Raw genomic sequence first — 24618 nt, 5'->3', positions numbered from 1 at the left:
ACAGATGAATATGAGAAATAAATTGATCTTATAAAAGTAGCTCGGTGGATAGCTACAAAAAACTTTAATGAAGGGATGAGGATTCAAACTCCAAAAATCATGATACTAAATATTTTAGTACACTATTTAATAACAAATACTTTAAAAAAAATTAAAGGTTAAAGAAGGTGAGACACTTGGTCTGGTGTACTACTATTTGGAGTATTTGAAATCTTAGAAATAATAATATTTTTAAAGGAGACCCGATCATTATAAATAATATAGTGAAAATGATTAAATTAATATTTCTCTTGATTCTGGTTCGTCAGTGGGAGTGGTAGAAAATCATGCTACTCCTTTACTAATTGGTGTACAAATTTTTTAAATTACCTTCAAAATATCTAAACTATCTCTTGTAATGGTTAAAGTACCCATAGCTCTTTGTTTTTTTTTTTTTTCTATTTGAGATTTGAACCCGTGGAACTGAAAGGGGCGGACTTATATGTATATATTGATATATATTTTTATTTTTATGGATTTAGACTTTAGCGAGATCGACACAAATTACTCGTATTCCGTTTGTTATTGCCAACTTGATTGAAAAATAAATGAATCATTTAATCTATCTTTACTTATTAAAAAAAACAAACCCAAAGATATACCTAGTTTTTTTTTGGTTTACAAGATATATCTAGTTCTAAAATAACAGGAACATGACATTTTTTTTGAATGTGAACGTTAAAGATATTTATGATAAAATGAAAAGCGAATAAATATGAATTGAAATTATAGTGTAGAAAAAGCAGAGAGTGGTGCAGAATGATAGTACTGTATGAGATGACCGCATGGGCAGATATGTCCTTCCCATCAAAATCTAAGGTGCACAGCTACGTTGTCACTGTAACACAACACAGATTCATAAATAAAAGGCTTGTGAATTTTTGTTAGGAGAATGTTAACTTGTGCCCTTAAGGGTACATGTTAAGAAGATAAATGTGGAAAAAATTTATTGAACTTGTGGTGTATTCAATTATCAAAACATTAAATTCTTTGTATCATTAAATACTATATTTCTATTTTTAGGTAGCTTACCATGTGTCCTTAGGGCACAAGTTAACATGACCCTTTTTGTTATTATCTTCAAATCATTCTAAAACTCATTTCCCCACTCAAGAGTAAGACCCCACTCGTCTATGCCCACTTTTTTTACAGTATAATTTTATCAATGCCATTAAAAAAGTACAGTAGTATAATTTTATCAAAATACAAATATTTTATTTATAAAATTCAAAGTTGATTATTACCAAATTATACGATGTAATTTAAATAATACTCTACATATAATCATGACTTGAAATCATTAATCCTAATATTATGAAAGCTTAATTAGTTTTTTTGTCCCTTAAAGATATTTTAGGTTTTACAATGGTCCCTTAAAGAAAAAAAGGTCCGGATTGGTTCCTTAAAGACACATCCGTTTCTCAATTGGTCATTTCCGTTAATTTTTTACAAAAAAACGTTAGTTTTAGTTGACTGGATTGTGGATGTCATTAAGTGTAAGTGGTCTACCAAAAACCTTATTAATTTTTAAAATTTTAACCATTGGAATTTTTTGTTATATTTGGAGTTAAAATTTAACGGAAATGACCAATATGACAAACATATATGTCTTTAAGGGACCAATCCAGGCATTTTTTTCTTTAAGGGACCAATCCGAACCTTTTTTCCTTTAAGGGACCATTGTGAAACCTAAAATGTCTTTAAGGGACCAATAGACCAATTAAACCTATTATGAACGAATATATGTATCGAAAAATTTACAATATTAACAAAAAAAATTTAAATTATTATTTAAATTAATATTTGTACGAATATATAGATAAAATAACCTAAATTATTTATAAATTTTTTATTTTTGGACTGGGCTGGTGTGTGTGGCTATAACCACACCTCGTCTTAAAGAGATTTGCCCTGATCCAGACACATTTTAAAACAAACAAGACATTAAGTCTTAGAATAAACAAGACACACCTCATCAACAAAAAATTAGAAAATTGTGACAATGAGTCCGTTTGACCTGATATAAGTACTTGATGGAACAGTACAGGATGGTACAAGACAGAACGACACATGACAAACATTTAAGGTATTGAATAAATTTTGTGTTGTACGATGTTTCGTTGACAAAAGTTGTTTTGGTATTTTAGACAACTTGTGCAGAGGACAAAAAGTTGTCCAGTGATTTTGTGGGGACAAGCATTTCAATTTTTGTGTTGTCCCCAACTTATCCAATACCAAAAACAGTTTTAAAATCAAACACAGTTTAACAAAAGTTATCATGTCCGTTCGAGAAGGTCTTTGCTCCCTTCTCTTACTACCTAACAAACAAGGACGCATGCAACCATGGACGGATCCAGAAATTTTAGTAAGTGGGGTCAAAATTATAACGTAAAAAAATATAAATTGTTATTTATATAATTTTAACATTTTCTTGTACAAAATTATTTATTTTGATTTATTAGTCAATACTTTTAAGATACTCATTAGTATTATAAATTAGTCTTGCTAACTTTATATTTGTTATAGTGCAATAAATTGACTATATAAAAATGATAATACCAAATATATGGGGTCACATTGCATAAATAATACTAGTATTAACTAAATATATAATGGAAAATGCTAAACAGTGCCCCCGGGCACTGGTTAAGCATGTTAAAATAGAAATTCTGTCTCGAAATGCGTGAATTCAATGCCTCAAAAGTACAAAAAGTTGTCTTTTCAATATAAATTTTTTTTTTTATTTCCTTTTTAGGTATGCTTAACAAGTGCCCCGGGGGCACTGTTTAGCATGACCCATATATAATAGGCAAGTGGAGTCGGCTGACCCCACTACCCCCACACTAAATCCGTCCCTGGATGCAAGAGGGGCCTTTGCCCCCTTTCTCCCTCTCTTATATACCGTAGATTATTCATATTATTTATATACAGTATATAGTTTTTTTTTTGAACATATAAATAGTTATTTAATCATACTCCCTCCGGTTTCGAATATAAGGAACAAAAAAAAAAATTGTTAGTCTCAAATATTAACAAAAGTTCTTGCAATCATTATGTTTAATGTCATAATTCCAATTTTACCCAAAAGAAAGATAATTAATTAATTTAATTTAAAACAAAAAGAAAGATAAAAATTGAAAATAAAATACTTTTTTTCGATCATTAAAAACACTTTACCTATTTTCTTAAAGGGAGTGCTTTTTTGAATTTTTGCTTACATACTTCTTTCAACGTTAGTTATTCAATATATATATAAAATTATATTTTTTTATAATTAAGGTCGGAAGAAGAATAAGACCGAAGGGAGGGAGTATCTAATATGGTCACTCACTAGGTTCAGCTAGTATATAATTTGAGCAGCATAAATACAGTCGTTTCCAATGCATACAGATTACAGAGTTGTGAGTCACAGATAGAATAGCCATAGCCATAGCCATAGCCCCACTAGCTGACCAAAATAGTTAATCAACCATTTACATTCTCGTCCCTTCTCTCTCATCTTTTTCGAGATTTACGCCTTTTTCTTTTTTGTTTTCTGTTTCCTATCACCACTCACCACCGTGTTTCTTAGTATTTATATTCTGGGTTTAACCAAGGTTTAACAAAATCCTTAACATAACTTACTTGTGTCTTATTGTTAATGTTAAATTGAAGAACAAAATACAAAGAGGTGTCTTTTTCTCATAACACAGATCCCTATGGAATGAATCAAGTGTTTGTGTGCTCCCCACCCAGCATTTTCCTTTGCTTCACTCTCATAACAAACACTTTGCTTTCCTCTCCCATAATTTATTCATTCCTTTTGTTTTGTTTAAAGAGACCACTTTTCTTGTGTTTCTTAACAAGACACACACACAAACACATGTTTCTCTTATAACTTCATCCAACATTACTTACAACAATGAGTTTATGTTTCTTTTGTTGGTAGTAAACAACAAATTTCATTTTCATAGTTATAGATTTATAAAACCAAAGTCTTCTTTCTGAGCAAGAGTTAGATTTTTTCAACATGATTATTACTAGTATGAAATCTTGATTGTGTAACAGATAAATAGATTCTGTTAGGTAATAGCAAAGTTGAAAACTTTTTGAAAGAAACAAAACAAGATGAAATCCATGAATGACAGTAGTAGTAACTCTGATGACAGAAACAACAACAACTGGTTAGGTTTCTCTCTCTCACCCCACATCAAAATTGGTGATGAACTTTCTTCTTCTCCTCTTCATAATCATTACCAACAACCTTCTTCAGCTTCCAACACTGTTCCTACATCTTTCTATTTTTCACCTTCTCATTTCACCAACTCTGCTATCTGTTATGGTGTTCCTGAAAATGCTAACTTTCATTCCCCTTTAACTGTTATGCCTCTTAAGTCTGATGGGTCTCTTTGTATCATGGAAGCTCTTGGTAGATCACAATCACAAGGTTGGTTTTTTTGTCATAATTAAAAAAATGTTCTTTATTTAAAGTTGTTTATGGGCCTTTAATGATTATGTTGTTTTTTTTGTTTTTGTTTTTGTTTCCACTATGATGTAGTGATAGTGTCATCATCTTCATCTCCAAAACTAGAGGACTTTCTAGGTGGTGCAACAATGGGAACTCATGATGAATATGTTAGCCATGAAAGAGAAGCAATGGCTTTAAGTTTGGATAGTATTTACTATAATGGTCAACAAAATGCAGATCCTCATCAAGCTAATAGAGACCATTCACTTGAACTTCTTTCAGAATCATTCAGACAACAAACATCATCACATCCATATTATGCAGCACTTGGTTATCATGGAATGTTTCAAACACCATTAGAGGTAGTAGTAGAATCAAAGGAAAACACAAACCATGTTGACGTTTGTAGTTCTCAAATGCCTCAAAATTGGGTGTCATCAAGAGATTATTCTTCTTCTGCTTCTCTGACTTTGGAGCAACAAATGAACAATGGTGGAGCTGGTTCTGGTGCTGCTGATGGTGGAGGAGGTGGTTCTGTTGGTACTGTAGGGTGTGGTGAGTTACAATCTTTAAGTCTTTCAATGAGTCCTGGTTCTCAATCTAGTTGTATTACTGCTCCTAGTCAGATCTCACCTACTGGAACAGAATCAGTGACTATGTCTATGGATGCTAAAAAAAGAGGAGCTGCTAAGCTTGGACAGAAGCAACCTGTCCATAGGAAATCTATTGACACTTTTGGACAAAGAACTTCACAGTATAGAGGTGTCACAAGGTATGTGTTTGTTTGTGTTGAACTTGATTTTCATTATAGTGTGCTTTTTATTATTGTTTGATAAGGATAGTGATTTTTAATCATACATGTTTGTGCTTTTTGAAGCTTTCTTGTGTGTTAACTTTTTTATAACAAAGTAAATGTCAATCAACTCTCTTAAGTTTTATTCTCTCAATTAGGCATAGATGGACTGGTAGATATGAAGCACATTTATGGGATAACAGTTGCAAGAAAGAAGGACAGACTAGAAAAGGAAGACAAGGTTAGTGAGAAAAAACAATTAATAGTCAAAATTTTTATAAACTTTTTTCCTACTTAAATTTTATACTAACTTTTTTGTTATGTGTTCATGCTTTTGGATGATGATTAAATCAAACTTTGCATGCATGCTCAGTATATTTGGGTAAGTCTTATTTTTTTCCTCCTTAGTTAAGTAAATGTATGTTTGGTGTCACGGTGGATGTTTCAGAATCACGGTGACAGAGTGTAGTTTCTGCAAAATCACGGTAGATCACTTTGATTCTGGCTAACTACCGTGATGCTATAAACATACGCTAAAAATAAGATAAAAAATACTTTCAACATTATTGCTACTATTTCTAATTTTGAGTTGGTTAATTTTATTTTTTTAACTTAAGGTGGTTATGATATGGAAGAGAAAGCTGCAAGAGCTTATGATCAAGCAGCACTTAAGTATTGGGGACCTTCAACACATATAAACTTCCCGGTACATTTTTATTTCCTTTGCATTTTCTTGCTAGCTTTGGAATTTATGTTAATTATTATGTGCCTAAGAATCACATTTTTGTTTTTCTCTCTTTCATTTTGCAGTTAGAAAATTACCAAATTCAACTTGAGGAAATGAAGAACATGACTAGGCAGGAATATGTTGCACATTTGAGAAGGTACATAAATCTGTTATTACTGTAATTATCAATTATGTTGTGAAAAAGTTACCAAAATTATATGATAATCATGATGATTTACTATTTATTTACTTTTACAGAAAAAGCAGTGGTTTTTCTAGGGGTGCTTCAATGTACAGAGGAGTCACAAGGTTTATTCAATTCTCTTGTCCTTTTTTTTTTCCTTCATTCAAATTAGCAATACTGTTGTTTGTTTTGAGATTTGAGCTAAATTCACTTTTCTTTGTTTTTTGTTGTGTTATGCAGACACCACCAACATGGTAGGTGGCAAGCTAGGATTGGAAGAGTTGCTGGTAACAAAGATCTTTACCTTGGAACATTCAGTAAGTAGATTCCTCAAACATTGTTACATAAAATGTCTTAAGTTGTTGTTAACAAAAGATTTTAGCATTTGTATGAATGCTTATACATTGTTAAATTCATTCATATGACTTTAATTTATTTATGTAATTTCTGCTTCATTGATTCTTTTCCAAAACACTAGTAGTGAGTGGTGACTGATAATGCTTTTATAAGGCTGAACATTTTGCTACTTTGAGCTCAAAATTTCACTTTTTCTAAGGCTGAAAAGTGTATCTTGAATACAATGGTGCAAGGAAAGTTTAGAATTTTGTAATCTCTTTTGTTTTTATGTTTTCAAAAGAATAAATTTTTCTTGGAAATGAAATTTTAGGCACTCAAGAGGAAGCAGCAGAAGCATATGATGTAGCAGCAATAAAATTCCGTGGATCGAATGCTGTCACAAATTTTGACATCTCTAAATATGATGTTGAAAGGATCATGGCTAGTAATACTCTTCTGTCCGGCGAGCATGCAAGGAGAATCAAAGATAACGTTCCACTTATCGAATATAACAACGATACTAATGTATCGAGCCAGAACATTGGAGAAGCTGCCCAAGTTCGAAACAACAATGAAAATGATTCTAAATGGAAGATGGTATCAAATAGTTGTGACCAAAAAAATGTTGTGAATTCTAGTGGAAGTTACAAAAATTCAGATTTCTCTATGTGTTTACAAGACCTTGTTGCTGGCCAACAACATGTGTTGGATGATTCTAACAAGATTGGGACTCATTTTTCAAATCCATCTTCATTAGTGACAAGTTTAAGCTCTTCAAGAGAAGCTAGTCCTGATCATAAAACTGGTCCTTCTCTACTTTTTCCAAAGCTTCCAATGGAATCAAAAATTGCTACTAATGGTGTTAGTTCTTGGTTTCCTTCACAAGTAACAAATCAAATGAGGCCAACTTCTTCTATCAATTTGTCACATTTTCCAGTTTTTGCTGCATGGAATGATGCCTAGAAAAAAAAAGGGTAAAATGGGAAAGAAAATATGTATTGAAAAATCATATGGGTATATTTATTTTTCCAAAGGGTAGATTGGGAAATTGGGGGGTTTAGTTAATGAATCAATGTTTTAGACTTTGGTCCACTTTGTATGTTTTCATTATTATGTAACACAAGGGTAACATTGGACTTTACAAACATAGCCTTTTGGCTATATGTTGGAATGAATGAGAATATGCATATTGGAGGGAAAAAGGAATTAATTAAAGGTGACACTAATGATTAAATTCTATATGAAATGATATTTGACAATATGGAATGTGGCCCTCTAAAAATAATTGAATTTTCCTTTGGAGTTGCAATACAAACTTTATTTTGGTCTTGTTAAGTACAAAACCAACTCATTGTTTCTCAATAATGCATATAAAAAGTATAAAACACCTTGCCTTTGACCACATCATCATGTTCTTTTTTATAGCTACTAATACCTCCTTAATCTTCATAACATTATCATTACATAAACCTTTCTTTTTTTAGCTTTTATTCAAAGTTAACTAAATTTTCTATTCATTATTCAAAAAGGAAATATAACTAAGTGATTCTTGCATCAAAGTGGCCAAGTTTTGATGATTAACTAGGGACACTTGTATTTTCTTTTTTAAAAGAAAAAATCTTTCATTGTTAAAAAATTTCTTTAACTTTTTTTATTCCAAGTGTGCCACATTCAATAGAGAAATATAATAATTTTTATATTATTGGAAGGTAAAAGTGATTTCATGTCTTGTGTGGATATACTTTAGTGACTTAATAAAATTTGAGTCCTTATTGTTATCAAGTGTTTTCCCACGTGTGTGTGAGTTTCCTACGTGTGCATGTACATTGTGCTTGATTGCAAGATTGTTGATTCTTGACTATAACAATATTATGTGACAACAACGAGGAATCAATGCCGGAAATGCTGGAAAATTGTAGTTTGAAATTGAAGTGGTGAATAGCTGTTTTTTCTGCATGTTCTATAAATAATGTGTTGATAATAATCCAAAATATTTTATACTAATACTTTCTTTAATTAACAAGAAGAGAAAATGACATGTTGTAGTGATTGATTTATAATGGGGTGTGGATTAATGATACATTGATCAAGTTAATGAATCCAGCTACCTTATTGATACAGTTTTGTTTTGAAAAGTTGTTTTCCTAACCAATTACAAAAAAGTAGTGCAGCCACATCAAATTATATTAGATGGGTTAGGTATTAGTAACTGTTTGTTCATACCACATTCGCCACTATAATTAGTTAATTGAGATAATTTGAGTAAAAAAAAAGTTAGTTGAAATAAAATAAAAATGCACAGTGCAGATTTCTGTTCCAAATTAATAAATAGTGCAGTTTTTTTTTAATGTCAAAATTCATTAGATTAACTAAGGTTTAAGGCACCGTTTAGAAAAAAACACTATAAGCTCTAAGGCATAAAGTATTGGGTCACCGGGACACCCGGATGATCATCTATATTGGGTTTAGAGTAACTTTACAAGTAAGTTGGACGTCACATTTTTATTTAAAATTTTAAGACATTAAGTTTATGAGTTATTTTACGTATAAAGTATTCAATATTTGCGTTTCTAAACAATATGAGGCTTAACTCATCCCACAACGCAAAAAGATGATAACAAGGCAAAATAAACCCAAGGATTATCACAATTCACAATAGAGTCCCAAGACAACTTCACAAACATATAGTGACATGAATCGGATTATATTCGATCACTATTGCATGTAGTCGGTTGATTAAATTCTTTAGATTTTGTTGGTGTTTGTACATCAAATGAGTTCCAAACTTTGTAATTATCCGAATTATTGTATTTTTTTTTTTTGGAGTACAGTCTTTACTTACCAGTATTTTGATCTCATGTTGATTGGTTTAAGGCATTGGCATCACAAACAAGAAATATTAAAAAAGTGAAGCGCTAACTATGTTTGCATTATTTCTAGGTGGATACTCTCCCTTTCTCTATTTATTTATTGAGGAAGTATAGGGTACTCACAATAGTTTGGATACATAATCTAAGCACTCACACTGTCACACATACTTGAACAATAAAGAGAATAGATATATTAATTTTTAAAATAAATATATTTTTATGTGTGCGCTTTATGTATTATTGACATCCATATATAATTACTAATCATTAGTTAATAAAGTGTTGATTGACACTATATTTGGTAAGGAAGACCACGATTCAATCCTTTGCAATTGCGATTGAGGAGAAGTCTGAAATCATATGATGTCAGAACTGATCCCCGAATTAAATTAGACAGTCTAATAAGCTGAATATTGATTGTGAAAAAAAAAAAAAAAACATATACAATTGTGATGATCAAAGTTCAAACTCAACAAAAACGTCCGTCATAATAATTTCCACATCATCAATTAAACCAATCTTACATTCGACCACTCAAGTATTTTTGAATTTGTTTTGTCAACATTCTTTTATATTTTTAACTTTCTTAAGATGTACACTTAAAACTCAAGTCAGCAAGATTTTTAAATTAATAGATGTTTTTATTATTTTATTTTTACTATATTTCTAATTTATAAATTTTCTCATAGAACAAATTAAAAATATAATAATAGTTGTACAAAATTATAAAAGATACTCCCTCCGTCCCAAAAAGAATGACCCATTTTGAATATATGCACTATTCATATATATTGTTTTGACCATATTTTTCTACTAATAAATAAAAATAAATATTAACATATAAGATGTTGTTAGATTCGTCTCGATGAGTATTTTCAAAATATCAATTTTTTATAATTTTTACTATTATACAATTAAAGATATTAGTCGCCAAAGTTATGCATTGGCATGCGTGTTTCGGTCAACTGAGTCATTCTTTTTGGGACGGAGGGAGTATGGAGGTAGACCAAACATTCCATCGAATACACACATTTTTCTTTCTCTTTCTTTTGGCGGTAAGCTTACTTTTTTTTTTTCCACATAAAAACGGTGCAAATGAGAAGACATTATTTATTTTCTTTTTTACTTGTTTAATCCAAATTAAAGTATATATTTTGTATTAAAAGTGAAACCTTAGTAGCTTTGAGTTTTGACAAAGGAAAAGGAAGAATGTCTAAAAGTGAAACACAACAATATGTAGATTACATGAAAAACAATCGATGGTCAAAAAGCTAGCAAGTCTTGTAGAAAAGATAGGAAAGTTAAAGATGCACACCTCACTCACTCTTCACAGTGGCAAAAAAGTAAGATCCACTTCAATTCTATTGTTTTTTTTCATATCCAAAGACAATTATAGTCAACAAATATGATTACAAATTTTATTATTGTGGACAGCTTCATCACATAAACAAATAAGACATATTTGGAAAAGCACTTGTGCATGAGCTGGATTATATTGATTTATAGTGCTAGCTAGGTTACATGAGATGTTTTTTGTTTGTTTTCACCACCACTAATATCCGATCAACTGTACTGTTTAATCTGGTTCCGGCAGTTCTACATCAAATGATTTCAGCCTCCTCCTGGTTGCAGTTATGAGAATTGAACCGTGATCCCCTTATTAAGTTCAACGTCAATCACCACTAGATTAACTAATGATTGATTATTTATATAAGAATTTGAAAAACGTGAAGAAAATTTTCATGGTTAATAATGCATGTAGTACTTGCATTGAAGGCATTGAAAGGACTTGACAATAGGATGTGAAATTAAATAATGTAAATGTGGTAGTTGAATTTCAATGTGAAAATAATAAAAGTTGAACAATTAATAAGGTACTCAGAAAAATAAAGATGAAGCTAGTTAGGAATTAGGATGTTTCATATTTGAGAAAATTGAGTTGTAAAGATGCATAGGTCAAAATTACCTGCGGCCCATTAATATCTATAGCCTTTTGTAGTTTACCCTTTGTCACAGAAAATCTTCCATGATTGGGGGGTAGTAGTTGCTTAATTTGTGGGGTGCACATTGCTCATTCTGCTTGTATTTCTTTCATACAAGGCAATGCAGCACAAGCAATTCAATTGTTCATACGCTCACAAGGTGCATATGGATTGATCAATGGAAATGGTAGTAGAGTGTGTGTAGTATACAATCCATAAGAGCTTCGGAAAAATATCGAGTCAAATGATCTAGAAACACAAAAGAATAAAACGTAACATTTTCATCAAAAACTTTAAGACATTAAGTTAATGACTCAAATCTCTTATAAATTCAAAGTTTGCTTTTAAATCTTAGGAAATAGTTGTATAAATCTTACCCAACATATTTAGAACTTCTAAATATATTTTATAGCGAGGTTTTTAAAAATAAATAAATAAATAAAACAACACAATTTTATAAAACTAAAATAAATGTTTTTTTGGTCGAGTTAGATAAGTGGGATGACTATGGTTCAAACCCCGACCCGTGCATATATAATGCAATGTTTCCTGAGTCAAGCTCAAATTATGTTTTAATGAATGTAATGTTTTGAACATGAATTAAAGAGAATATGAGGATCTAGTCTTAACTAACTACAAAGATCTATCTATATATATATAAGGAATAAACATCTACAACTAATTTGTATTTGTATATTATATATTTAATAAATAAATTGAATTTTTTGATAGTTTTTGTTGGTCCAAATTTTGTTGGCCTAAAACTTTGGCTTGGCTACTGGGCCATTAAACAGCCTGTTCTGAAAATCTATGATCTAAAATGTCTTCATTTTTAGATTCATTGTATTTTGGTGTATATTTTGTTTATTGATGCTGAGTGTTTGAAATTAAACTACAATCATGTAATACTTGGTCAAAGATATTATAAAAAAAATGCATTTTACACGTTTCGATTTTAAAATTCAAATGTATAATTTTTTTTTTAAAAAAAAAAAATTAACCACAATTTAACCATGACAAAATTAACCGTGGCTAATTTTTCCCCTCATCCTAAATGGAGGGATTCACATAATAAGTGTCCGGAGTATATAATCTAAAAGTAAAGCATCCGGATTTTAAAATTCGAATGCTTTTAAAAGGTATTATTAGATTTTTAGGGAACACGAAATGCGTGGGGGTGGGAAAATAAATCTACTTGGGCTGATCCGCTTCGTCATTGCCCAAACAAATTGAAAACGAATTATATTATAGTCCATGTGAGGGCTTATGAATTAAAGATCTTCGATAGTAGGGTTTAAATAGAAAGTCTTAACTAATGATTTAGGCCAAAAATAGTTTCATGTAATTTTGACCTAAACTGCGACTTTGGATTTTTTGATAAAATAACACCATGACTTTGGAATTTAAAACATTAAACTAAACATGTTTTCAGTATTTAATTTTCATTTTGTCAAACTACATCGTTATGAGTTGTTGACCCCTAACATTTTCCATAAGTTTAAGATCATTATTGTTGATCAAATGCCAGTTTGATAAAAAATCTGGACGGGAGGGATTCCAAAATTTCCACTTTTACATTTATAGTGAGTTTAGCAGTAGATTATTGGACCAAAAAAAAAAAGTCTCAAAACATAATTCGTATTAAAAATTACGTTCGGGTATCGATCTATGAACTTTTTTTTTTTCATACACAAGATACAATAATTAAACTCTATGTTTAAAGAGAATCTAAAATCCTTACCACTTAGATCAATTCATTGTTAGTATATATAAGTGTCTAATAGAATATACAAATAAAATTATTTAATTTTAAGAGATAAATTTATATGCATCCTGATGGTGATCTTGTATACAAATTAAACCCAACAACAAGGGTTTTTTGTATTAACTCTCTAATTTTTAAAGGAATGAACTTTTTCATCCAAAATTCAACGGACTACACAAGACTAATTAATAAGAACATCTCTATCACCGATAGACTCATAGACACATGTTTTCTTTGGATCTGGATTTGCTACAGTTATAAAATCACACAGTTTTCACGCAGTTTCAATCTCGGCCATTACTTGTTGATCAGACGATTCTGATCAAATCAGCTGTAAAATCCATCAAAACAATCACAACCATACATATCAGATCGGACGGTCCACATTTAGAACTGCGTAAAAACTGCGTGGAATATTACAGCGTGAAATCTGGTTCCGTTTTCTTTTCCACTCAGCTAGCTTTTTAACCAACATATCAATCATGACACATTTGCTATTCCTATTATTACCATGCAAGCACAAATTAAATATATTTTTTTTCCTGAATGATACAAACGAAATATTTCATGAATTGAAACTTAGAAAAATGTGAGTCACAAAAAAAAGAAAAAACATTCACATAATATTATAAGATGATAGGAAAGCAAACTAAAATGAAAAAGAACATGAAAAGATAAAAATGATGGTTCAGTCTTGTGCAAGTTTTTATGTGCATAGTCTACATTGCATCAAGAGTAAATTTGCACACCTCAACTTTTCCAGCAAAACTTCATTTGCCATTCCACATCTCCGATTGCGTCTTGCGTCGTAACCTGCATGCAGGAATATGCTTAAGGAGAGGATAACCACATCTCCGAATCCGATTGTGTCGAGGATAATCATGACCGTAGACATAATGTTCACAGGACCATTAATTGAACTTGTTGAGTTTTTCTTCCTCTGAAGAGAACGTTATGTCACGTTTTTTGCAATGATCTTTGAACCCTCTTTGAAAGTCTGCTTCAGTGAGCTAGTATTCACAATGTTAAGGCATAGAACACATGGAAACATTAAAAAAAAAAATGAACACAAAAATTAAAGACATGGTTCAATATTATTATCAGTTGCGAATAAGTGATTACTTATAAAACAAAATGCATAAGAGCAATATGGTAGAAAACAAGCTCTTCATCAAGGAATTGATTCAAAAATAGTAATTGGGGAAATTACTCATGTATCCATAAACTAAATTGAAATAATTAAAAGGCACGAGTGATCCATTAACTCAGTTTTAGGATGAAAAAAGTCAGATCATATCATATGTTTGGAACAAGAAAAAAAAAAGGAGTATTTGTCGGGCCTGTTAAAGCTGAAGGCAAGAAGGATTGAAGAGTTTACTTATTTCACAAGTTATTTCACCCGTGAGGGAATAAAAAATAATCTTTTTCAATCATTCAGATCATATCAATCGGTTGAGATTAAAATAGAGAACATATGTGTACAATAGTCTATACATAATTACATATATCCTGTCATATATCTTTTTCTTCGCACAATAATATCTAATCGACGGCGGACACAAACTCCGGTGAACGCCCACACCACTGACACTGACTACGCACACCAACGACAGGTAGGGACAGACCCAGAAATTTTGAGCAGTGGGAGCAATGTGTATATTATACTATAGTCTCGAATATAGGTAAAAAAAAAGTCAATTTTGTTTAAAGAGAATGCTAACATGTGTTTAAAAAATTCATCTTAAAGATGTGAATTTAATTTTTAAAAATCAAATTTTTATTTTTCTGAGTATAAATACGCCGAGGCGATTGTTAATTCTGATGTTAACAATAATGAATTTGAGGTTCAATCTGATGTGAACCATAAGACCCGGACAATTGAATCCTAACTGAAAGGAAGGATAATTGCAATAAGGATTTCCACATAACAGATAATCCCCTGCTTCTTCCTTCCAAATCAATAGACAAGAGTCATATTTGAGCATGGCCGTTATATTCTCCATTTTTTGAAACTCCAACAATGTATAAGACAAAAACAGTACATCAAGACCATAACCTTGAGCTATTACAGAGATTAGGAATGGCACTTAGGTTGCTCAGACTCCGACAATTTCAATTCAGAATAATCATTGGTCCAAACAATTCTAACTGTCAGGACCTATCGATAAAAAATGTTGTGATGTAACAAAATCTCCATTCCCCACCTTCTCCTCCTCTCTTCTTCTTATCCTTTCAAAATGGACTTCCATATCAATATGTCTTTAGAAATTAAAACTCTATTTTATGTATTTAGTCTAAAACATTGTTTTATTTATTTATTATTATTTTGAAAAGCAAAACCGGGGAAGAGTGGAGGCGAATTATTACTTATATTGTTTATGCTTTTTAGAGTATATCTAATAAAGGTATCTAAGAGAGTTTCATAGGCTAATAATACGGCACTTTATTTTTTTTTATTATTGGAGTTCCATGACGTGACACATAGGGTATCAAAATTGAGGATACTGATACCTTAAATAAGTTACCGTATCATCAATTTAATGTTATTATTTTTTTTGGTATATAAATTTAATTGAATAGCATCCATATTTGTCACAAATATTACCGTTGACATTCAATGTTTGTTGATCTTGTTTTTTTTTTTCTTCTTTTATTAATATAGGAAGATTTTATTTCTTTGGCACCTTTCATTTCATAAATTTTCATTTAATTTTGTTTCTTCCACAAGATTTCTAATATGTATAATAAAAATATTCAAGCTTACATGAATTTGTTCAAAAACCAATCTCCTATCGGTAACAACTTCCAAAATCCTCCTTTTTTATTTATCTATGTATTTATTCAATTAAATAATTTTTATTTTTATTTAGACAAAATAAAAAAATAAATATAGAAGGGACCACTTGCTATTAATGTATGATACTCAAAAAGTAGTATCACCATTGGAGCAAAATATGTATGAGTTGCATGAATATTACATGACATTATAGGAACCACTTATTATTAATGTATGATACCGAAAGTGGTATCACCATTGGAGATGCTCTTAGTTGACACATTTGTTTATTCTTATTAATATCATGCAAGTACAAATGGAATATTTTCCTTTCTTGAGTGATGGGATGCTCACGGTTCGGTTTGGATCGGTTTTGAGGCAAAACTTCATTCGATACAAAAATAAATATATTCGCGGTTTGGTTTTGGATGACAAACAAAAATATCCAATCCAATCCGATCCAAATTTATGCTGTTTAATTTGGATCGGTTTTTGGATATCCAAATTATAAATTGTAAATTTTTTTATTAAATATTAATATTATAAAAAAATACTATAAAATATAAAATAATAGTTTGACTTTTTAGAAAAAATAAATACTCCTTTACAGTCTACGGATGATGAAATATTTCATGAATTGAAAATTAGAAAAATGTAATATTCATTGTATGTTTGGTTTAGCTTTTAGACGAGCTATAGTTGACTTTAAAGGAGTATAATTGATTTTGACATGTTTGTTTATTTTTGAGTAGAATTAATTTTGACTCGAGAATTGAGTCTATTTGAAACTAAAAGTTGTAACTTATATGATTCTAGAATTTCTTGGTGTTTGTGTCCGGCCTTCTCTCATTTTTCTAATCCAACGATTATTGATTCACAAAGGAAAAAAAAAATAGTGCAGAATAGAGAGAAAAAGATGCATGTAGGGCTAAGATGAGAACATCAGAGAAAAAACTGGAGATGATCTAAATAGTTAATATTTGGCTTAAATGCAGTTTTACCCCCCCTATTTTGAAAAATGCGGAATTTTACCCCCCTATTTTAAAATGCGGAATTTTACCCCCCCTATTTTATAATTTGTTGGATTTTGCCCCCCACCAAAATTTTGCACAAAATCTGCTTCTGGGCCTCAAGTTCAAAGCTACACACAGAACTCAATTTGGATCAATAATTCACCAAACTGATACCGAAACGACCGCAATCGAGTTAGTTTTCCACAGAATCAAACTCCACTAAATTTGGAGTTACAGAGAGAGATTAATTACTGTTTTAGTGAAGGTCTGTTCAAATTAATTATCGTATGAAACTACTACTGGTATTCTCGTCATTCCTCTCACCCTGTAGCTCATTTTTTAATACTATTTACATGTATGGAAATCTAACGAAATTACCCTTGTTGGCATTTCAATTTCGTCGAATTTGGAGTTACGATGTGTTCGGTAGGCGATGTTGAATTTGAAGATCACAAGTAGATTTCTGCAGAATTAGTAATTGGACAGACCTTCACTAAAACGGTAATTAATCTCTCTCTTTAACTCCAAATTTAGTGGGGTTTGATTCTGTGGAAAGCTAACTCGATTACGGTCATTTCGGTAGCCATTTGGTGAATTATGGATCCAAATTGAGTTGTTTGTGAAGCTTTGAAGTTGTGACTCGAAAGCAGATTTTTTGCAGAATTTTGGGGACATACCTTCACTAAAACGGTAATTAATCTCTCTTTGTAACTCCAAATTCAGTGGGGTTTGATTATTTGGAAAGATAACTCGATTATGGTCATTTCGGTAGCCGTTTGGTGAATTATGGATCCAAATTGAGTTGTATGCGAAGCTTTGAAGTTGTGACTCGAAAGCAAATTTTTTGCAGAATTTTGGGGGACATACCTTCACTAAAACGGTAATTAATTTCTCTTTGTAACTCCAAATTCAGTGGGGTTTGATTATGTGGAAAGATAACTCGATTACGGTCATTTCGGTATCCTTTTGGTAAATTATTGATCAAAATTGAGTTGTGTGCGAAGCTTTAAAGTTGTGACTCGAAAGCAGAATTTTAGGGGGGGCAAAATCGAACAAATTATAAAACAGGGGGGTAAAAGTCTGCGTTTTAAAACGGGGGGGGGGGGGGGGGGGGTAAAATTCCGATTTAATCAAAACAGGGGGGGCAAAACTGCATTTAAGCCTTAATATTTACATTCAAATTTATTGTTCAACTCTCCTTTATTCGAATATATCCAAATATATATATTTTTTTAACTCAACTCAATTTTGCAAAACCAAATAGTGAGAATAATTCTTGATCAAGTTTTATTTATCTCTCGATTACCAAAGCTTCTTTCCTAAGATCGGAGGGTTATAAAAAAACAAAAAAAAAAACCATAAAAGTGTGGGTATGGAGCTGGCATAATGCTGTCAATTACGTATATAAATGGAGTGGGGACTGCAAACATAGCTCAACCAACTTCCTTCCTACAAAACGCATGCCATTGCTACCTGCCTTTCTATCCATCACACACACTAATTCACTACTCTATACACCAACCATTAAATTAAATCTCTCAATTTGTTCTACGGATCAAAGTGCTTTCCAATTTCAGCTCCAACCTAATGAGGAACTCTAATAAATATAGCCTCCTAAAAGTGCTCCAATAAATATGGAATCACAACAAAGTTAAAGATCAATGGTGTAGGTGTTCAATCAAATTTTAAAATGGCCTCTGGCCGACGATTTTTATATAACTATGTTATTGGTTTGAAATATCAAATGATTTAGTTGATGGTTAATTTTCTTAAATTTTTTTACTCGAATCCATGATCTTTGGTATACTACTTCAATTGATCACCAATATAGTGTCATGTAATATTTGTATTTTAATTTTTTAGTAACACAACTCTATTACTAAAATATATTGGGTCATGATGGGTTCAAAGAATCAAGTTTTGAGCTATAATTGATCGATGAGAGTTTCACAAAATCACATGATGCGTCGTCGATAGCTTTATTTTAATCTTTTTTATTCCGTTGTAATTTAGCCTAACGATCTCTCTTATAAAAGTTCATATATTCCAAATTCCTAAAAAGAATATGCATTTAAAAAAAAAAAAAATCATCTTACGGTATAAATCAACTTACATAAAATTTTCTTGATCTTACGGTCTCATACCAGCACAACACAACATTAAATTAAAATCACTGTAATTTAGCTGTGAGTATGATATATTTCATGTGCTACTTTGTCCAAAACAATCCCATCCCATGAGCTGCGTCACATCTCAACCAGACAAGATAAAGCAGTCATCTAATCTAACTACCGGTACATAGGATTTTCATTAAGATGTTACTGTAACCAAACCGTGGTTGGAGTTATTATGTAACCATTCATGAATCCACGTGCATGCACGAAATCACTACATCATCATCATAATATCTATCTATTTATTGTTATCACACAAGGTACATGTTTTGGTTGTCTTCAAACTACATTTCCCTAGCAGAACCAAAATATGCGATGGTCCCTTTGAAACGGTGCACTTTCAAATTAATCTCTCAATAACTTATACTTCAATTTTCCTTTTTCATACAGATAGAGTACAATGGCAACACACACACTGACACATTCATAATCAAAGCTTCACTGTGTTTCAAGTAAATGAATACAACAAACCACTAGTGGAAACATAAAAGCTAGTGAATATAGGACCACATTCAATTGCTATCGGCGCCTCCTTATCTACATATACACCTCAACAATTCAAATTCTTTATTCAGTAGACAGTACCATTTTAAAACCTGACTAGAGTAATAAATTTCATTTGGTAAAGTATTTTATCTACATTGCCAGTTGCCACATACAAAACGATGGAAGAGTGTTATGCAGAGGTCAGAGTTCGATCCCTACGGCTAAACAAAGTGGTGGAGGGAAAGTAGAAACAGGATGATGATGGCGAGGAGAATATTGTTTGTTTTCTCATGTGTTCTTGTCCATAAAATTTTATGAACCACAAATTTTCTTACAAAAAAGAATGATCCATGAAGAAAAGAATCCACATAAAATTACAAAATGAATTAGAAAAAAAGGGTAAAACATACACATTGAATGAAAAAGCCTTCAATTTGTACCCGTTTCATCTTTCCAAACCAAAATCTTCCTTTTCAGTCCATGATGATCATAACAGAACGTAGTCTCATATTGATTTTGAATTGAATTCACGAGCCTTGAGTGAGGAGCATGAGCAAGCAAAAGAAACACTCTTTAAGCTCTTCAATAAATTGTTGTCTCCGGTGATTCATAGAGCCTTGATTGTGAACCCTTTGCTTTTTCCATGTGTATAATTCGTGCGTGTATCTCTACATTGTACATAGTCCAATTATTGCTCCTGCTGTTTTTTTTAGTCTACTTGTTCACCAATCAAGTCTAGACCAACCAAAAGGAATGATACTCCTTGGAATAGCAAGAAGTAGAAGTGAATTCCTTGAGCTGAAAGGAGACTCCTTGCTGAAGCTGTTAGAAGTAAACAAGCCAAAGCAAGTTCCTTCATATACATTTTGTTATGTTTTTTCTTCTTCTTCGTAGCCACGTTTTCCTCATGTCTCCTAATTTCCTCTTTCATTTCCTCAAGATCAGGTGCTGATGACCCTCTTTGATGCTTTGGTTTCTCGATCAATGAAACTAGATCACCCTCCGAAGAACGGCCGGATTTCTTAGTTACTACCCATTCGTATGCACTTCCTAGCTGGAATAGACCTGAGATCATGGCGTTGAATTTTGTAACCGACATGGTGTTCTCAAATAGGAGATAAGGTACGATGAAGGGAAAAGCTTTTGGTGCTGGAAGAATGTTGAGAAATGACATGATAGCTGGGATGTAACAAACGACCCATGCAGGAATCTCGGCCTCTGGTACGAACATTGTCATGGGAAGAATTATGCAGAATAGGGTGAATGAATAGAATGGTAACACTAGTTTTCTAAGAAGGAAAAAGAGAAATATCATGTTGAATTTCTTCCATATGCTTATCTGCAAAAATGCACAATTCATACCGATAATAAGCACAACTGTAACAAGTTTGTCCAGAGTAAACAGTCAGTCAGTTTTTCCCTAAATATGTGAGGCGTTATCATTTAAGTCCCTAACTAAATGTATCGAAATTACAAAACATTCCTAAGTGTGTTTTCGTACTAATTTTACTGACCAAATTACTATCGGAATGCACATTAGATGATCAAACTAACTAAAGAAAGACATATTCGAGGACCAAACAAACTAACGAAAGACACATTTATGTATTTTTTTTTTTTTGCAATTTTGATGCATTTAGGGGAAATTGCGACAGCATCTCACACATTTAAAGGTCAAAATGACTGTTTACTCTAAAAATGTCTCAAGGTAACTTTCATTAAAAAGAGGGCCTTTGAGTCTTGAGAATTGAGATACACATACCTTGGCCTGTAGGACATCAGGCAAACAAAGACGAAACAACTGCATTGGCCCAGAATGCCATCTATGCTGTTGTTTTCTGTAAGCTTCATAAGATTCAGGTAACTCACATTGGCACTGGAAGAAGCATCAACAACTAATCAGAAAATGAACAAGCCAAGATAAACAAAACAAACATTTGGTGTGTGAATCAATGTGTTGTTTGCATTACCTCAACATCATTAAGGAAAATGAATTTCCATCCATGAAGATGAGCTCGAACGGCAATATCCATGTCCTCTACAGTGGTCCTCTCCAACCAACCACCAGATTCTTCCAAAGCCTTAATTCTCCAAACTCCAGCAGTACCATTGAACCCAAAGAAATTAATGAAAACACTATTCACTTGTTGTTCCACTTCAAAATGGAAACACAGATTAATATTCTGCAACCTTGTTAAAAGGTTCTCATCCTTGTTCACAAAAGACCATCTAGCTTGAACAAGTCCTAATTCGTCATTGTCCTGTAGCGTCATCACCAAGTGGATCCAAATCCAATCAATTATTAATTAATTACCAACTATATACCAAAACACATGACACATCTACCATAATTTCTTGAAGCTATACGACAACATATATTAATAATTCAACAAACAATGCCAAAAGATAAAAAGAAACTACAATGAATCAGAATCATCAATCAATTTAGTAGTAGTACCTTAAAATGAGGAACAGTTTTCTTAAGGAAATCAGGGGTAGGCTGAAAGTCGGCATCGAAAATTGTAACAAATTCATAATCTTTCACATAGCTACAATTCATGGCAGATTTCAGATTACCAGCCTTGTAACCATCTCTAATCACACGGTGTCGGTACAAAATGTTGGCACCCTCATGTTGCCATTTTTGAACCTCCTCCTGAATCAATGATGATGTTACTGGGTCATCTGAATCATCCAAAACTTGAATCAAGAATTTGGACTTTGGCCAATCCAAATTACACACTGCAGCAATAGATTGCTGATAAACCTTCAAAAACACAAAAACACAAAAACAACAAACAAACAAACAAAAAAACATCATTAATTGCATCAACATAACAACAAAAAACCAATTTAACGATTGTAATTTGTGAATTACCTCTTTCTCATTGCACATGGGGATCTGAACAAGTACCATAGGGAAGAAACCCTTGTCTCCAGATTCAAGATCTAAACCATGGCCACCTTTAGGAATAGGTTTAATTTTCTTAAACTTGATCCAAAAACAACCTAAACAAAGAACCAATCTATCCACACTCTGAATAAGGAAAAGAACAATACAAGCATTTGTAAGGAATTGCAAAGGTGGAGCAAGATACTCAACACGAATCAAAACCCATCTAGCATAAAACCAATCAAAAACATCCTTAACCCCAAATGCTGGTGCCCATAATTCAAGATGTGGAGCACTAAAATGCCAACCTTTAAAATAAGCAACAACCTCAAAACACAACAAAAACACCGACAAACAAAGAAACATTTTTATAAATGTATAAAACCTACTTTTCACAGTAGGGTTCTCATTTTCTCTACCACCACCAACACCAACACCGTCAATATCGGCGTCTGTTCTACCGGAAGCCACACGGCGTTTAACGGCGGAAACAAAACCAAACAATGCAGGAGCAATTGAAGTTAAACAACCAGCAGCTCTATGAGCTTTAAGGAGAAGAACCCAAGTGAGTTGTTTAGCGTTTTTTCCTCTTCCTTTGTCTCTTGATCTTGAAGAAGGGTTTGTTATGAGTAAATCTTCTTCTGAAGGACCTTCAAGTTCAACCATGGACCAATTTGGATTCTCCATTTTAACAACAACTGGTGTTCCTCTATGACTATCTTTCACACCCCAATTGAACAAAGGTGCCATTTTTTGTCTCTGATCTCAGAAATCAACCACACAACACAACCCTTTTTTTTATGGTTTTTTGGGAAAAAAATTTGAAGAAGATGAAGAAAAAGTATTAGTACTACAAGTTTGATCTCATTGTCAGAAAATGAGATGAAAACGAGAAATGATGACGGTGAAAGACGCGTGGAGGAAGAAAGCAGAGCAATGCGTCGCAAAAGAATTGTGACATTCGGAGGAAATCTATACGCAGTGAAACTGTTTGTTTATATTACTGAGAGAGAAATAGAAATAGAAAGAGAAAGAGAAAGAAAGAACACTATGACCTGTTTGGATGAGTCCAAAAACAACACCAAACTTGCAACAAAACGGGGTTTCAAAAACCTAAATAATAAAACATGGAAATGAAAAATGGAAAGTGGACATATAAAAGGTAACAAACTGCTCAACACGTTTATGGCTTTGATTTGAAGAATTTCATTTTTTCCGAATAAAAAAATGTATTAACTATTAAGCGAATTCAACAAGAAAATTACCGAGAAAAGCACTTTTGCCCGTCAAACACAAAAAAAGTGTTTATATTTTGGTATTTCAATTATGAGAAGAGAGAAATCATAATGATATAATAAATTGAAATTGATACGGGTAGTGACAATACTTAATGCTACAATTGATAAAAGTGTAACAAAATCATGTAACGCACGATTTTTCCTTTTTTTCACCACCAACTCCGTTTTTTTTCCTTTTTGGTTTTTTTTTTTGTTGACGAAACAAATACCAACTCCTCTTAATTTTCAATAAACATTCACAACAACCTGACAACTGGAAATTTACTCAGAAGATGAATGAAATGTTATTTTTTTTCTTTTGCACTAGTTTTTTTTTTTTTTTTTATGGGTTTGTTAAGGGTTTTGAAAATTATTACATGCATTTTCTGAATTCTGAATTTTACTGTAAGCTTGGATCCTTCTACCTTCTGGTGGTGGGTCTTTTTCTTCGCCAGTGAGACAAAAAATAGAATTTTCAAAATGTTTATTATTATGACTAATTATTTTTTGACCATTTTGCCAAAGAAGAAAAACAATTTTGACCAGTTTTTTTTTCCTTCAAAAAAAAAAAACAATTTTGACCAAATTTTTTGACAAACTTTTATTGCTATATTTTTTTTACTACGTCCTAAATAAATTACTCAAATCGAATAAATATTTATTCCAAATTACATGATATATTCAACCTTCAATACAATACTAGTTAGTATATTTTATAAGGTGAAACATATTCTACATCTTCATAATTTAGCTGTATATTTATCCATTAAATAATGAGAACAAACAATTTAAGTAGATTGTTTTTGATACCCACAACTAATTTGTAATTAACTTTTATTTCACAAGTTGCAAATAC

At 31.8% G+C, this 24618-nt stretch overlaps 2 protein-coding genes across 2 annotated transcripts; one reads left to right on the top strand and one right to left on the bottom strand.

Moving 5' to 3' along the window:
- The first annotated feature begins 3968 nt into the window (after positions 1-3968).
- Positions 3969-7787, top strand: LOC123894265 (AP2-like ethylene-responsive transcription factor ANT). The gene is made up of 9 exons (XM_045944218.1): positions 3969-4465; positions 4577-5258; positions 5438-5520; positions 5653-5661; positions 5897-5985; positions 6090-6163; positions 6265-6315; positions 6431-6507; positions 6858-7787. The coding sequence occupies exons 1-9, from the start codon at positions 4147-4149 to the stop codon at positions 7487-7489; spliced, it is 2016 nt and encodes a 671-aa protein (XP_045800174.1). The 5' UTR covers positions 3969-4146; the 3' UTR covers positions 7490-7787.
- A 12064-nt stretch (positions 7788-19851) lies between these two features.
- On the bottom strand, positions 19852-24218 carry LOC123894264 (probable xyloglucan glycosyltransferase 12). The gene is made up of 5 exons (XM_045944217.1): positions 22471-24218; positions 22051-22359; positions 21563-21853; positions 21355-21468; positions 19852-20931 (listed from the first exon to the last, which is right to left on the bottom strand). The coding sequence occupies exons 1-5, from the start codon at positions 23233-23235 to the stop codon at positions 20302-20304; spliced, it is 2109 nt and encodes a 702-aa protein (XP_045800173.1). The 5' UTR covers positions 23236-24218; the 3' UTR covers positions 19852-20301.
- Positions 24219-24618: the final 400 nt, after the last annotated feature.

Source organism: Trifolium pratense, linkage group LG7 (genome assembly GCF_020283565.1).
Source record: "Trifolium pratense cultivar HEN17-A07 linkage group LG7, ARS_RC_1.1, whole genome shotgun sequence".
Taxonomy (NCBI): Eukaryota; Viridiplantae; Streptophyta; class Magnoliopsida; order Fabales; family Fabaceae; genus Trifolium; species Trifolium pratense.
This window is presented reverse-complemented; position numbering and strand designations above follow the sequence as displayed.